Source organism: Cetorhinus maximus, chromosome X (assembly GCF_964194155.1).
Source record: "Cetorhinus maximus chromosome X, sCetMax3.hap1.1, whole genome shotgun sequence".
NCBI lineage: Eukaryota > Metazoa > Chordata > Chondrichthyes > Lamniformes > Cetorhinidae > Cetorhinus > Cetorhinus maximus.
This window is the reverse complement of record NC_135917.1, coordinates 5,154,132-5,169,877: the sequence shown is the minus strand read 5'-3', so window position 1 is coordinate 5,169,877 and position 15,746 is coordinate 5,154,132. Positions and strand designations below refer to the sequence as shown.

General features: G+C 49.0%; 1 protein-coding gene across 1 annotated transcript; it reads left to right on the top strand.

Moving 5' to 3' along the window:
* Positions 1-15,282, top strand: wnt10b (wingless-type MMTV integration site family, member 10b). The gene is made up of 4 exons (XM_078534398.1): positions 1-449; positions 601-863; positions 5,170-5,534; positions 12,919-15,282. The coding sequence occupies exons 1-4, from the start codon at positions 385-387 to the stop codon at positions 13,375-13,377; spliced, it is 1,152 nt and encodes a 383-aa protein (XP_078390524.1). The 5' UTR covers positions 1-384; the 3' UTR covers positions 13,378-15,282.
* The last annotated feature ends 464 nt before the right edge of the window (positions 15,283-15,746 follow it).

Genomic DNA, 15,746 nt, shown 5'->3' with positions numbered 1-15,746 from the left:
GTACGTGGCGGGGGTGGGGATGAGAGAGAGAGACAGACAGAGGGAGGGGGCACAGAGCAAAGGGTGTGAATCAGGAAGCTTGAAATACGACACAAAGATAGAGGGAGGTAGAGAGTGACAGATAGAAAGCCTCAGCGATCTGGCAAATGAATACTGCCTGGGTCTATCTCGGTACAATGTGTCTTTGAACTGAGTTGGGGATTTCTCTCCTCCTCTGTGCGACTGAGCGTTTGAAAAGGAATCCTGAAACCTAGCGGCACAGAGAGGAGCAGGAGGCGATGAAAGCTGACACTGTGAACGGGCTGGAAGTGACCCTGTTCCTCTGGCGGTCACACCGAGCTTGAGCGCTTCGCTCTTAGGGATCCTGCCAATCTCTCCCGTACCATGGCAGCTCCAAGAATCTCCGGGCATCTCTCTTTGCTCATCACCCTCTCACTCACAGGCTGCGGGTAAGGATACGAAAACGATTCCGAGTGAAGTGTTCACGCCCCTCAATTAAAATTGTTTTATTATTAAACCTACCTTCTCGCACTGGGACTCGACATGTTTTGTAACTGGGGATGCTAATTTCATTCCGCATTATTTGCCTCTCTGCCTTAGTGTCGCCGGGAATGAGATCTTGGGACTGAAGATCCCGGTAGACCCGATCCTGACAGCCAACACGGTGTGCCTGACCCTGCCAGGTCTAAGCAGGCGTCAACTGGGACTGTGCGTCAGGAGCCCCGATGTGACGGCCGCTGCGGTCCAGGGTATACAGATCGCCATCCACGAGTGTCAGCACCAACTCTGGGACCAGAGGTGGAACTGCTCGACCCTGGAGAACGGTGGAAAGATCCTGCAGGAAACCCTCATCCTGAGCAGAGGTATGGGACTCGAGACACACTCACTCACACACACTCACTCACACACACACACACTCACTCACACACACTCTCACTCACACACACTCTCACTCACACACAGTCACACACACACTCTCACTCACACACACTCTCACTCACATACACAGTCACACACACAGTCACACACACTCTCACTCACACACACTCTCTCACACACACTCTCACTCACACACACACACACACACACACATTCACACACACACACACACAGTCACACACTCTCACTCACACACAGTCACACTCACACACACACATACACAGTCACACACTCTCACTCACACACACTCAATCACACTCACGCACACACACAGTCACACACTCTCACTCACACACACGCATACACACTCACACACTCTCACTCACACACAGTCACACACTCTCATTCACACTCACTCACACACACACACACACACACACAGTCACACACGCTCACACACTCACACATATTCACTCACACACAACTCACACACACATGGTCACACACACGCATACTCACGCACACACACACACACTCATTTGCACACACACTCACTCAGACACACTCACTCATACACTCACTCGCACACTCACACTCATACACACACACAGTCACACACACACACACACACACTCCTGACACTAGGTTTGGTGGGGGATGGTATTTTTAAAGAGTAAGGTCCATGACCACATTTCTATCCCTGTTTGAGGTGAGTTTCTGGCCCTCATCCGTCTCCAGGTTGACAACCCACACACTGAGATCAGAGTCAAGCCCTCACTGGTTGGAAGCTACTGAGACTCCTGCTGCATTGTTTACTGTGGTAGTGTCCCCGAAATTAGAGTGTGTGTCCCCGCACCCCCCTCGCCCCCAAGTTTTAATTAGACTTTGCTGCTAACCTGCTATCTTTTACACTGGGCATGTGAGGGAGAACTCCCTCACTCACCACTGGTTTAGACATGAACTCACCCACCCCTCCAGCAGCACCAGCCCGAGTATACCTGAGGGTCACCTCCTCAGCGCTCAATTATGACAAGTCAGCATTTGTTTCCATTGTCTGACTGAATGAGCATCCCTGCATCAAAATGTGTAACTGATGAATGGCGATGCTGCTCGTTAATGAGCTATAGAATTGGACTCGGTATAAACAGAAAAGATACATTGCATTTGATGATGAGGTTTTGTGCTTTGATCACTGCACACTTGGATTTCAATGGGCTGTGCCAAACTGACAGGCGATGGATTTGGAAAGCTGTTTGTACAGGTGATCATGGCACATGCTTGAGCCTACAAATTGGAGTGGGACCTTAAAGCAGCGTCGTGACCAGGCACCTGAACACTCAGCTGGATGGGAAGGGATATTCTGGAGAGTCCTGGCCAATCAACATCAGAGAAAGAGAGAGAGAGAGAGAAAGAAAAAAACACATTATCTGGGTCATGATCACATTGCTGTTTGTGGGAGCTTGCTGTGCACAAATTGGCTACATCACAACAGGGACTACACTTTGAAAAGTGCTCCATTGGCTGTAAAGTGCATTCTTCTGTGTGAATAACTAGAAGCATCCCAGAATGTTTGCTATCTCCTGATCCTATAAACCCTGAGAAGTTGATTCTGTGCTCTCCCCTCTGGTTCAAAACCCCGATGGTGGTACCATTCCCAACCGGTTAACGGGGACCAGCTCCCCGAAGCAGTATCTCCAAGCTGTGTACATGGCGCTACCTTGTCATGCAGTTTCAGGAAATAAAAGAGCGGTGGACCTGTGTGCCCGTAACCTCCAGGCACCAAGCCAGCCAATCCAGTTTCTATACTGGGCATTGAGAAGGGGAGAAATGAATGGTTCCGCCCACAGAAACGTCTGCAGTGAACTCAAACCAAGTGGATGTTCATCCTTCATGATCCATCCGCTGCCAGTTTAATCAGGGAACCTTACAGCTAATCGTAGCCAGTTCAGGCAGCTGCTTCGAGCTCCCCAAGGCACTTTAGGGAAGGAAATCTGCTCTCCTCCCCTGGTCTGGCCAGACCCACAGCAATGTGGTTAACTCTTAAAATAGCCCCCCTGGACAAGGGCAATTAGGGATGGGCAATAAATGCTGGCCGAGCCAACGATGCCCACATCCTGTGAATGAACATTTAAAAAAAGGTTGCCTTTTGCAAAGACGCATTGGCTGGATTAAGTGACTGGGCCAAACTGTGGCAGATGAAGTTCAGTGTGGGGCAAGTGTGAGGTGACCCACTTTGGATTTAAGTTGTGGGGTGTTGAAGTGGGGGGAGGGGTCAGGGCATTTTCTAAGTGGGGGGAAGTGAGGAACTGTGGAGGGTTAGGAAGCTCAAGGGCCTGAGGAACTAAAGAAAAATTCAAAAGATGCAAAAAAGAATCAGAAAGATGAACCGATTGTTGGCCCTTACATGGTGGAAGCCCTGGTTACATAATGCTCCAGTTAGGCTGCATCTGGAGTTCTGCATTCACTCTGGGCTCTGCCCCTCAGTATATCAGGATATACTCACCAAGGCTCCTTAGACAGCACCTTCCAAATCCATGACCACTACCACCTAGAAGGACAAGGGCAGCAGATAGATGGGAACACCACCACCTGGAAGTTCCCCTCCAAGTCACCCATCATCCTGACTTGGAAATATATCGCCGTTCCTTCACTGTCGCTGGGTCAAAATCCTGGAACTCCTCCCTAACAGCACTGTGGGTGTACCTACACCACATGGACTGCTATATACTGTACCGTGAAGATTCATCAGAATTATACAGGCTATACCTTACAGGAATTAGACAGAATTATAATGGGGCCAATATAAAGGACAGGTTGCATGGCCTAGGATTGCATCCCTTGAGTATCGCAGATTATGCAGTGAGCTCATTGAAGTGTTTTTGATTATTAAATGAATTAAAGGGGGTCGGTAGAGAGCAACTATTTCCTCTGGTGGGGGGAGCCCAGAACAAGGGGGCGGAACATTAAAATTTGAGCCCGGCTGTTCAGGGGGTGATGTCAGGAAGCACTTCTTCACACAGAGGGGAGAGGGAATCTGGAACTCTCTCCCCTTAAAAAGCTGTTGAGGCTGTGGGGTCAATTGAAAATTTCAAAACTGAGATTAATGGATTTTTGTTTGATAAGTGTAATCTTGTGGCGCAGTGGGTAGTGTCCCTGCTTCAGAGACTAGCAGCTCCAGGTTCAAGTCCTACCCCAGGCCCTTATGGCCAAGGGAGGTGCATTCATAACATGACCAAGCAGGTTGATTATCAACCTGTAAATCTTACCAACATAAACTGCAGGCAGTAAGAGCAGGAGAGATTCCTGGTCAGTCAAGGACTTTGGAGCCTCACCCATCACGATCCACAGCTCCAGACTATGACATGCATGGAAAAGTGCATGTTACCACAGTAACCTGGACTCCCTGAGTGATCTGCAACACACCAGTGTTAAGGGTTATGGAACCACGGTGGACACACAAGATGGAATTGAGTAGCCCCCTCTCATCCCTGTGTAAATGCATTTTTATTGGGAATGTTGTGTTTAAAGGGAAGTAACATTTTTTTATTCATTCACGGGATGAGGGTGTCGCTGGCTGGGCCAGCATTTATTGCCCATCCCTAATTGCCCCTTGAGAAGGTGGTGGTGAGCTGCCTTCTTGAGCCACTGCGGAGGTGTCAGCTGTGGCTCAGTTCATAGCACCCTTGCCTTTGAATCAGAGGGTTGTGGGTTCATGTCCCACTCCCGGAAAATCAAGAACTGCGATTGTACTCGAAAGAGTTGCAATCTGTGACTGTTGATAATTCAAAAGAATTTTTGAACCGCTGCAGTCCATGTGGTGTAGGTACACCCACAGTGCTGTTAGGGAGGGAGTTCCAGGATTTTGGCCCAGCGACAGTGAAGGAACGGCCGATATATTTCCAAGTCAGGATGGTGAGTCGCTTGGAGGTGGTGGTGTTCCCATGTGTCTGCTGCCCTTGACTAGGTGGTAGTGGTCGTGGGTTTGGAAGGTGCTGTCTAAGGAGCCTTGGTGAGTTTCAGAACAGGCGTCTGAGTAAATATTCTGGATGAATGATGGGATGTCTGTGTTCTTAACCCTTTTTAAGGTACGGTAATAAACTCACACGCACATAACCTCCCGCATTTAGCAATTTTGGAACCGTGTTAAAAGCAGGCTGCTAATAGTCTGATGTCCCAGATCTGCACTTCTCCTTCTGCCAGGAGCTGTTCTGCAGTTTGGACTGTTCTCTTTTAACTCTGTGAGCCTGAATTGGCAGCTCGGTAACCCACATCTTCTTGTGCCCCGCCCAGGATTCCGGGAAAGCGCGTTTATGTTCTCGCTGCTGGCTGCAGGGGTCACCCACTCGGTGGCTACCGCCTGCAGCCTGGGAAAGCTCAAGGGCTGCGGCTGCGACCAGAAGCGGAGAGAAGACGACCAGAACCTGCGCTTCAAGCTTCACCAGCTCCGGGTGGAGGCCCTGACCCAGGGTCTCCCTGTCTCCATCCCTGAGCCCGAGGAGCGTTTCCCTGGCATCCAGGACTCCTGGGAGCGGGGTGACTGCAACCACGACATCGAATTCGGGGAGAAGTTTTCCAGGGACTTCCTGGACTCCAGGGAGACGTCCCGAGACATCCACGGGAGAATGAGACTCCACAACAACAAGCTGGGAAGGCAGGTAAGCAGTCATTGTGAATGTGTGTGCGTTGGCCTGTCAACGTAAGTTTGGTGCTCAACATTTTGACCAGGACACAAGCACATGTCTATGAAACGGAGCTTCAGTACTTGTTGTGAATTCCCCTCTGGGAGAGGAAGGTCGGTGTAAAAGGTTCTTCTCTTTGGCCGAAAGGCCTGAGAATTTTGGGAGTATCTCAGTTCTACAGGAACCAAGATCCCACTCATCCCCAATAGAGTAACGGACCTGTTTACCCCCACCTCCTGCCTGAGGGAGTGATCAAGGCAGGAAACTCTTTCGAGTTATCAACAGTCACAGATTGCAACTCTTTCGAGTACAATCACAGTTCTTGATTTTCCGGGAGTGGGACATGAACCCACAACCCTCTGATTCAAAGGCGAGGGTGCTATGGACTGAGCCACAGCTGACACCTCTAAGGCAGGAACCCTCACAACAATTAAGAAGTATTTAGATGAGCACTCGAAATGCCTTAGAATACAGGGCTACAAGCCAAGTGCTGGAAAATGGGATTAGAATAGATAGGTGTTTGATGGCCAGCATGGACACGATGGGCCAAAGGGCCTGTTTCTGTGCTGTATAACTCTATGACTCTTTAATACTGTGCACTTTGCGCTAACCAAGTGGCTTAACGGCGCTAAGTTGTATGTTGACGGCGCTAAAGTGTGTGTTAGCGGCGCTAAAGTGCCTATCGATTGGGAGACGATTCTTTTCCTTGCTGTTGGAGCTTTTTATTAAAATCAGAAACAAAGATCTGAGGAAATTGTAGCATCAGCAACACAGTTACTCTGGCTGGGAGTACAATGCTGATGGCCAGGAACAGGTGAGTGTAGACTTGTTGCAGCTGTGAGTACAATACTGATATAGCTGCAACCTTCACTGACTCAATGTCCCCGAATTATACTTTGGGCAATAAAGCCGGCAGCAAGCAATCCTGTTCCCAAGAGTAAAGGGCAAAGATATATACAACCTGAATGAGTGGGATGAGTCCAGGTTTTTAAAAAAGGTTGTGGGACTTTGATTTTCAGTCAATTCACGCACACCAACCGAAGCAGCTTCTTCCAAATTAAATCCCACCTGCCTCCACCCAACACCACCACCCCCCCACCCACCCACACACACACCACCCCCCCCACCCACCCCTAACATCACCCCCACACCCACCCCCAACACCACCACCCTACCCCCCCACCCACCCACACACACACCACCCCCCCCACCCACCCACACACACACCACCCCTCCCCCACCCACACACACACCACCCCCCCACCCACCCACACACACACCACCCCCCCACCCACCCACACACACACACACCACCCCCCCACCCACCCACACACACACACACCACCCCCCCACCCACCCACCCACACACACACCACCCCTCCCCCACCCACACACACACCACCCCCCCACCCACCCACACACACACCACCCCCCCACCCACCCACACACACACCACCCCCCCCACCCACACACACACACACCACCCCCCCACCCACACACACACACACACACCACCCCCCCACCCCACCCACACACACACACACCACCCCCCCACCCCTCCCACACACACACCACCCCCCCCACCCACACACACACACACCACCCCCCCACCCACACACACACACCACCCCCCACACCACCCACACACACACCACCCCCCCACCCACCCACACACACACACACACCACCCCCCCACCCACCCACCCACACACACACCACCCCTCCCCCACCCACACACACACCACCCCCCCACCCACCCACACACACACCACCCCCCCACCCACCCACACACACACCACCCCCCCCACCCACACACACACACACCACCCCCCCACCCACACACACACACACACACCACCCCCCCACCCCACCCACACACACACACACCACCCCCCCACCCCTCCCACACACACACCACCCCCCCACCCACACACACACACACCACCCCCCCACCCACACACACACACCACCCCCCACACCACCCACACACACACCACCCCCCACCCACACACACACCACCCCCCACCCACATACACACACCACCCCCCCACCCAGCCACCCCCAACACCACCACCCCACCCACCCACCCACCCACACACCACCCCCCCACCCACCCACACACCCACCCCCAACACCACCACCCCACCCACCCACCCCCAACATCATCCCCACCCACTCACACACCACCCCCCCACCCACCCACACACCACCACCCCACCCACCCACACACCCACCCCCAACACCACCACCCCACCCACTCACCCCCAACATCATCCCCACCCACCCACACACCACCACCCCACCCACCCACACACCCACCCCCAACACCACCACCCCACCCACCCCCAACATCATCCCCCACCCACCCGCATACCACCACCCCACCCACCCACACACCACCCCCCACCCACCCACCTACACACCACTCCCCCACCTGTCCACACACCACCCCCCCACCCACAAACACACACACACACACACACAAAACTCATTTCGCAGGAGTATTGAAATGAGTGATTCTGTATAATATATGCAGATAGAACGGTAGATTCCTTCGATACCAGAACTATTTCCACAGATCTAACATGGCAAAGATCAATATTGATCTTCAACAGTTTATACATTGAGTATTGCTGAAAAAGAGACATGTCGAATCTTTTCACCTTTCACTCATCAGGATACACCACAGGAATACCAAAATATTCCTGCTAAGTGTTCTGATGAGTGCAAGATGAAAAGCTTTGACATGTCTCTTTTTACAGCAATACTCAAGTTCTGTGCTACCAAACAACAATTTATACATCTATGTTATTGTGAAAGCACATTAAAATACCCACGAGTGTACATTAAACTGGGCATGCTGTAGCAATACAGTGAAAAGTTGGAATAGTCACATCTTGGCATTGGGGTGTAGTCACGCCCGCGGCACCATGTGGCTGGCATCCATTGGCTCACTTGATGTCTTCCACAACCCGAGGGGAAACTGCAGGATCTTGATTGCTTCATTGGCTCAAATTTGCAAATTGTTGGAAGGGGCTGTCTGATTTTTATTACTTGCTTCCTCCTTACAGTTGTCCTGCTGGCATAGGGCACCTGAACGAGGGCACATGGCACACCCCTTTACCACACACCTGAGCATAGTAGTACAGATTCACTCAAAGCTTTCTGTGTCTTGGGTCATATCTGACTGGAATCCATACTGCAGCCTCTGACTGATTTCACCGTTTCCTTTATTCTATGCACAGTGTACCTTTTCTTTAACTACTAAAACAATCCATTTTAAATGTGTACAGAGAGTTGATCAGTAAACTCCAAAAAAAGTGCTCAAACTCTTTCTGACATTGTTTCGCTTGACTCTTGTGACATTAATTCCTTAACTGAACAGAAGGGGGTGGCCTATGGTAATACCACACCATGCGATGGAATAAATAGCCCAACAAACTTGCCACACTCATCTAAACTGGCACCACAGAGGTATGATTCAATAGGGCCTGGGTGTACACACATAATGTTTTAACTATCACGTGTCCCTCAATGTAACAGGAAAATCACATCCAGCTTTCTTAAGAAAAGATTTCCCTTCATAACTTCCTTTGTTAAATCCTTCAGCACAAAAAGATAGCCCTCCAATATCTGATAATAGGCCTCTCTTTAACTATTCAAGGGTTTTCAGGTGACTTACAGATCATTCAAAGTGTACTATGAATTGAGAATTGATGGTGCATTTCTGTAATTTTACTGGATAGTATTCAATAATACAAAATTATAGAAATCACAGCACATGAGGCTATTTAGCTCCAAACATCTTTTGGAAAATTCTTTCATGGAATTTGGGTGTCGCTACCAAGACGAGCATTTGTCACCCATCCCTAATTGCCCTTGAACTGAGTGGCTTGCTTGGCCATTTCAGAGGGTAGTTAAGAGTCAACCACATTGCTGTGTGTCTGGGGTCACATGTAGGCCAGACTGGGTAAGGACAGCAGATTTCCTTCCCTAAGGGCATTGGTGAACCAGATGGGTTTTTATGACAATTGATGATGGTTTCATGGTCATCATTAATTCCAGATTTATTAATTGAATTTAATTTCCACTGGTCATCATGGTGGGATTTGAACCCATGTCCCTAGAGCATTTGCTGGGGCCTCTGAATTACTCATCTGGCGGTATTACCAGTATGCCACAGTCTTCCCGTTATTTGTTATTACTTCACCATCCCCATTATCCATTGTATCTTTCTATAATATGCCAAAACCAGTACAGGGGTGGCACATCCCATTGCAAACTGCCATGTAAACATTTCCTATGAGGATTCTCACTTTAAGACGGTCTTGCTTACCTGTTTTACTGTGACGCTGGGAGGCAGCACTAGAACAGGAGTTTCAATGTAAGTCCTGACTTACCCTCAGAGCCTGGGAGCCTGTTGATCTGTTCTCACAGCCCCTGTCGAACTCTCTCCTGTGAGTGGTGTCTGATTCTTTCCTTTGTTAATTTTTACTTCTTTCAAATCTTAACATTTTGCTGGCTTTTCAAACATTTTGGATTTTCCGCCTATTTTGCTCTCAGTAAGCTATGTTTTTCGTCTAGTTTTCATTGAATATTCTGCCATTAATTTCATTTTTTCCATTGCACTCCACTTTACCCCACTTGTGTCTTTGTCCCTGCTCTGGTTCCAAGCCTGACTTTTCCATCATTAGCCACCTCTTTTCTGATGCTCAGGCCCTATCCCACCCTCAGTCTCCACCTTCACCACTGACTCAGCTTCTAATGCCACCCCCCCACCTCCCTCCATCACAGATCCTGTACCAGCAACTCTTCTCTAACCTGCAGTCACTGCCCCCTTGCATCTGCTGAGGGTGATTTGTCTGTAATCATTCTTGGCCACTTACAGCCTATCCTATGTCACAATTTCCCTTCCATCTGATCTCTGCCTCTTCTTGCGATATGTATTTTTTGTGAACATACGAATTAGGAGTGAGAGGAGGCGACTTGGCCCCTCAAGCCTGCTCCATCATTCAATAAGATCATGGCCGATTTGATTGTAACCTCAACCCCACATTCCGCCTACCCCCGATAGCCTTTCACTCTCTCGTTTGTCAAGAATCTATCTACCTCTGCCTTAAAAATATTCATTGACCCTGCCTCCGCCGCTCTCTGGAGAAGAGAGTTCAAACGACCCCTGACCCTCTGAGAGAAAAGAATTCTCCTCATCTCCGTCTTAGACGGGAGACCCCTTATTTTTAAACTGTGTCCCCTAGTTCTAGTCTCTCCCACAAGGGGAAACATCTTCTCAGTATCCACCTTGTCGAGTCCCCTCAGGATGTTATATGTTTCAATAGGATCACCTCTCAATCTTCTCAACAATTCAAACGGAAAGAGGTAGGTTTTACGGAGTGTCTTAAAGGAGGGGAAATGAGGTGGAGAGGCATAGGGAGGGAATTTCAGAGCTTAAGTCCTTGACAGCTGTAAGCACGGCCACCAATAGTGGAGCGATTAAAATTGGGTGCAGGAGGAGATTAGAGAGTTGGGGTGGAGGGGGGAGGACATGGCGGGATCTGAAAACAAGGAGGAGAATTTTAAAATTGAGTGGCTGCTGGCCCGGGAGCCAATGTAGCTCAGCGAGCGCAGGGGCGATGGGTGAACAGGACCTAGCAGTAGCTAGATACAGGCAGGGTGGAAGATGGGAGGTTCAGCAGGAGTGCGTTGGACGAATCAAGGCTACAGGTAACAAAGGCACGAATGAGGGTTTCAGCAGCAGATGAGCTGAGGAAGGGATGAAGTTAAGTGATGTTACACAAGTGGAAACAGGCCATTTTTTACATTGAGTTCAATCAGCAAAGCATCCCATTAAAAACCACAATCATTTGAGAAAAGCAAGTTCACTTATTGACTAAAAAAACAAACAAACACTCAAAAAAAAATCTCTAGCACAACTGTAAACAAACATTAGTCTTGGCAAATCAAAACAACGCGCTGGAAAAACTCAGCAGGTCTGGCAGTATCTGTGGAGATGAAACAGAGTTAACCTTTCGAGTACAATATGACTCCTCTTCAGACTCTTCTTGGCAAATATCGTTCAACACATATAAAGCTTCCCCACATACATCATCCAGGTAAATCTACATGTTCACACAAATTGCTGCAGATAAATACAAATAAATTATCATAAGATACAAATATCATGACCAAAACGCATATCGGCTGAAAGTGAAACACACACACGCACACACACGCATACACTCATGCACACGTGCACACACACACACATGCACACGCACACACACGCACGCACACACATGCACACACTCATGCACACGTGCACACGCACACACTCACGTGCACACACATGCACGCACACGCACACATGCACACGCACATACACGCACACACACACAAGCACACGCACACAAGCACACGCGGTGACACAAGGTAAAGTCGCACAGAGAAATCACAATGACAGAATGAGAATGGACATAAATCATAAGGTGATAGGACCCAATGTGAGTAATGTCACAGATCTGCCAGTGATATATTAACCACTTGATGTTGGTAACACTGTAATGTCCCCAGTCCATTGAAATCGCTGGCCAAGGCTGTAAGTAAAATGCTTCTTGTTCTTAGCCGTTCCACGGGCAGTGCTGCAACCAATTCTGAACCTGTTACCACAAACACAGCGAAAAGGCAAAACCAGAACCCCAGAGCTTACCCTGCCTGTTTCCATTATCGATGCAGATGAACCTGCTGCGTCTGTCCAGCATTTGGTTTTCTGTTCCATCTTCCCAGCGTTTTTGCCATTTTTCTTTTTTATTTGGAAGCAAGGGAGCCCATGGCACTATTTCGATGAAGAGCAGGGGAGTTCTCCCCGGTGTCCTGGCCAATATTTATCCTTCAATTAACATCACAAACACAGATTATCTGGTCATTATCATGTTGCTGTTTGTGGGAGCTTGCTATGCGCAAATTGGTGCTGCGTTTCCTATATTACAACAGTAACTACACTTCCAAAAGTACTTCATTGGCTGGATAGTACTTTAGGTCATCCTGGGGGCATGAGGGGCGCGTTATTTAAACTCAGGTCTTTCTTTTCTCCCCCAACGCCCCCTCAAGCTAAGTAGGAGCACGACCACCAGAGATGTATAAGTATGTCATAAGTATATCCAAGGGGCATCCAGTATTGGAAGGGATAGGTTAAAACCTGTGAACTGAGGTCTTATCAGATCATTAATATCACTTTGATCATCTGCAATCAATTTTGATCTGCCTGTTGTGTTAAGATGGTGCTGGAGAGGGGTTAGAAGGTCTGTTCATTGCTCCAGTCCTTCCTATGGTATTCCTGTTTGATTGCTTTTCTTCTAAATTTCAGGCAGTGATTGACAACATGAAGCGCAAGTGTAAATGTCATGGCACCTCTGGCAGTTGCCAGTTTAAAACCTGCTGGCAGGTGACCCCTGATTTTCGACGGGTCGGGGCTGTGTTAAAGGAGCGATTCCAGAACGCGGTGCTCATCAAAACACACAATAAAAACACAGGCCAGTTCAGCCTGAAGCCAAACAGGAGGAGGATTTACAAGGACATGGTGTACTTTGAGAAATCACCTGATTTCTGCGAGAAGGACCTGGGCACAGACTCGCCAGGCACACGGGGACGGGTCTGCAGTAAAACGAGCCAAGGGATGGATAACTGTGACAGCCTGTGCTGTGGGAGAGGGCACAACATCCTCAAACAGAGTCGAAGTGAACAGTGCCACTGCCGGTTCCACTGGTGTTGCTACGTGCTATGTGACGAATGCAGGGTCAGCGAGTGGGTCAACGTGTGCAAGTAACCAATGGGACACCTTTCCTTCTTATGCAATGTAGACTTTCCCTGTCTTTCCCCCCCCTCCCACCCCTACATATTTTGATGGACGAGAGGTGTACTTCCGCATAACGTGCTTGTTGGAGCAGGGAATTCTCATGTGGAGGGAGAAAAGAGCAGCAGCACATTCACTAACCGTCCCTTTTCGCATCACCCAATCTTTGCAGCAATTGGCTGAGAATAGGAAACTATCACAAGGTATTCAGAGCCCACCTCAAATACTGTGAGACTAGCTTATTAGCTTAGCGTGGTGTTGGGGTTGGGGGGAGGGGGGCTGTGGAGATAGAGAACACTGAGTTTCTTAAATCCTTTGAAAGCTGTCTTGTTACACTTCTAACCTGCCAGCCTTTGGATCTATTCTCCAAATTGCACCTGGCGTTATTGCTGAGATGAGAGCCCGTGCCAGCCCTCCCTAGTAGATACAGTGCCGGGTTACTGAACCTCTGCTCCACATTCTGACGACCAGTGCCCGCTCTGGTTGGCGCTGCCACTCTGCTCGGTTCTCTTGTCAAGGGCTTCTTCAGAGCAAGCCCCAATATGACGTTCAGAGTAGCCTCGGGTTGACTGGCAAAATGGACAATTTAAGTTAAGAGCTGTAGGTGTTGTGGCTGCACGGACCCAGGGTAGTCCTTCCGAGAGATAACAGATGTAAATGTTAATCCCACAGCAAGGATGGGATCAGCACAGACCTCAGCTCCAATCAACGTCAGCAGCCGCCATTAACAGATACGAGGAAATAACTTATATTTGTGTAGTGTCCCTTATAAAAAGACCAATCGGAGCGGGGGTAGGTGGACACCCAGCAAGGGGAGCAAAAGGGATTACGGTTGGGGGAATGGGCTGGTGGGGGTGAGAACCAGAGGCATCTTGCAAGAGGGATGTTTTTGAAGTGAAATAGCAAGCTGGGGTTGTTTTGGAAGAGAGGCATATTGGCTGGGAGATCGGTCTCTGGTGGTTAAAGAGAGAGAGAGAGTGGAGAGTGTGACACCAGCAGCAATCCTGAGCCAGAGGAGTTGGAAGGGCCTAGGTTGAGACATTTCCTGCAGAAGATTACTCAGGTTGGGAGGTGGGGGTTGGGGGGTGGATTAAAAACTGAGGGTGAACTCAGTCCCTGGGCCACCATGAGTTGGGCGAGGACATAGACGGCTTTAGTGGGACATCACGCAGGTGAGAGCTTGGGCAAGAGAGTTTGGGATTATTTGAGGATTGAAGGGTGAGGGTAATGGGAAAATGCCTCAAGGTTCTGATGGACAGGCTGAGGAGAAAGCGAGGGTAAGCTGATAATGTTCAGAAGCTGCAGAAATTCTGGTAGTGGATTCTTGAGCGTGGAGCATTCAGCTCAGGGTCTGATGGTCTATGGGGCATTACTGGGCTCAGCTGGAACAGTTAGTAGGAGTCAGTGCCAGAAGCAGTCAGGTACTGGTGAAAGACCGAGAAACTGGCTTCGGTTTTGATAGACCAATACGCACAGCATAGCGCAAAACTGTATTGACCAAGATGTGTAGCCACTGGGACAGGGCATTTTTAATGTGAAATGAGAAATACAACATTGTTAGACTGGATTTTTCCTTTAACCAAAGCCATCCCAAGTTCCCACATTAACAGAGGGATCAAATACCAGTTTAGTTCAAACAATGGAACTGATGGGGATTGTTTGTAACACACTGTTGGCAAAGTTAGCATGAAAGGAACCCAGAGACTGTCTGTTCTACTTGAGTGTTTCAATTTTAAAATCACTTTGATAAATCCAGTACAAAGGATTTCCTACTAAATTACATATCACTAATTATTTAACCAATGTTCTGCCCCATTATTAACTTGCATTCCAGCCCAGGGACATCGGATGTTCAACTCTTCTTTGCAAAGTGCTCATCACAAGGGGAAAGCGGTGGCTTGGCAGACCCCTGGAATGCAGTTCCATGTTAGTGCTCAAGGAGTTGGGGGGCAGGTGCGATGGAGAAAGCAGCCCTTGAACTTTCGGGGGTGGGGGGAGATGAAAAACTGTCTAAAGAATTGCCTTGCTCTGCTCTTGCTCTGTGTCAGCACCTGCTAAACACCTCCCCAACTGGGCCTGCAACCATTCTCAACTGGAGAAGTGCACTTTGAAATGGAAACTGTCTGGAACAGCTGAAGAAAGGATGTTCAGGCTTCAAAGTCAGGTGTTCAAGCTGTTTGGTGAATCACCTTAATTAACTTATTTAACAGCCTGGGGCTTCAGTCTGAGCAAGCACATGGCACCTCAGTCACTGGCATATTCCAACATGGTCAGCATATGTTAAATGTATGTACGTGCTTTGTCTAAGAATTTGTATGTTTAAAAAAATATTAGTTCTAGGC

Bases quoted from the DNA above. Each gene is read 5' to 3' on its own strand.
- wnt10b (XM_078534398.1), top strand. From the start codon at position 385: ATGGCAGCTCCAAGAATCTCCGGGCATCTCTCTTTGCTCATCACCCTC. The intron at 450-600 runs GTAAGGATACGA...TCTCTGCCTTAG, and splicing joins CTCTCACTCACAGGCTGCGG to TGTCGCCGGGAATGAGATCT. The intron at 864-5,169 runs GTATGGGACTCG...TGCCCCGCCCAG, and splicing joins AACCCTCATCCTGAGCAGAG to GATTCCGGGAAAGCGCGTTT.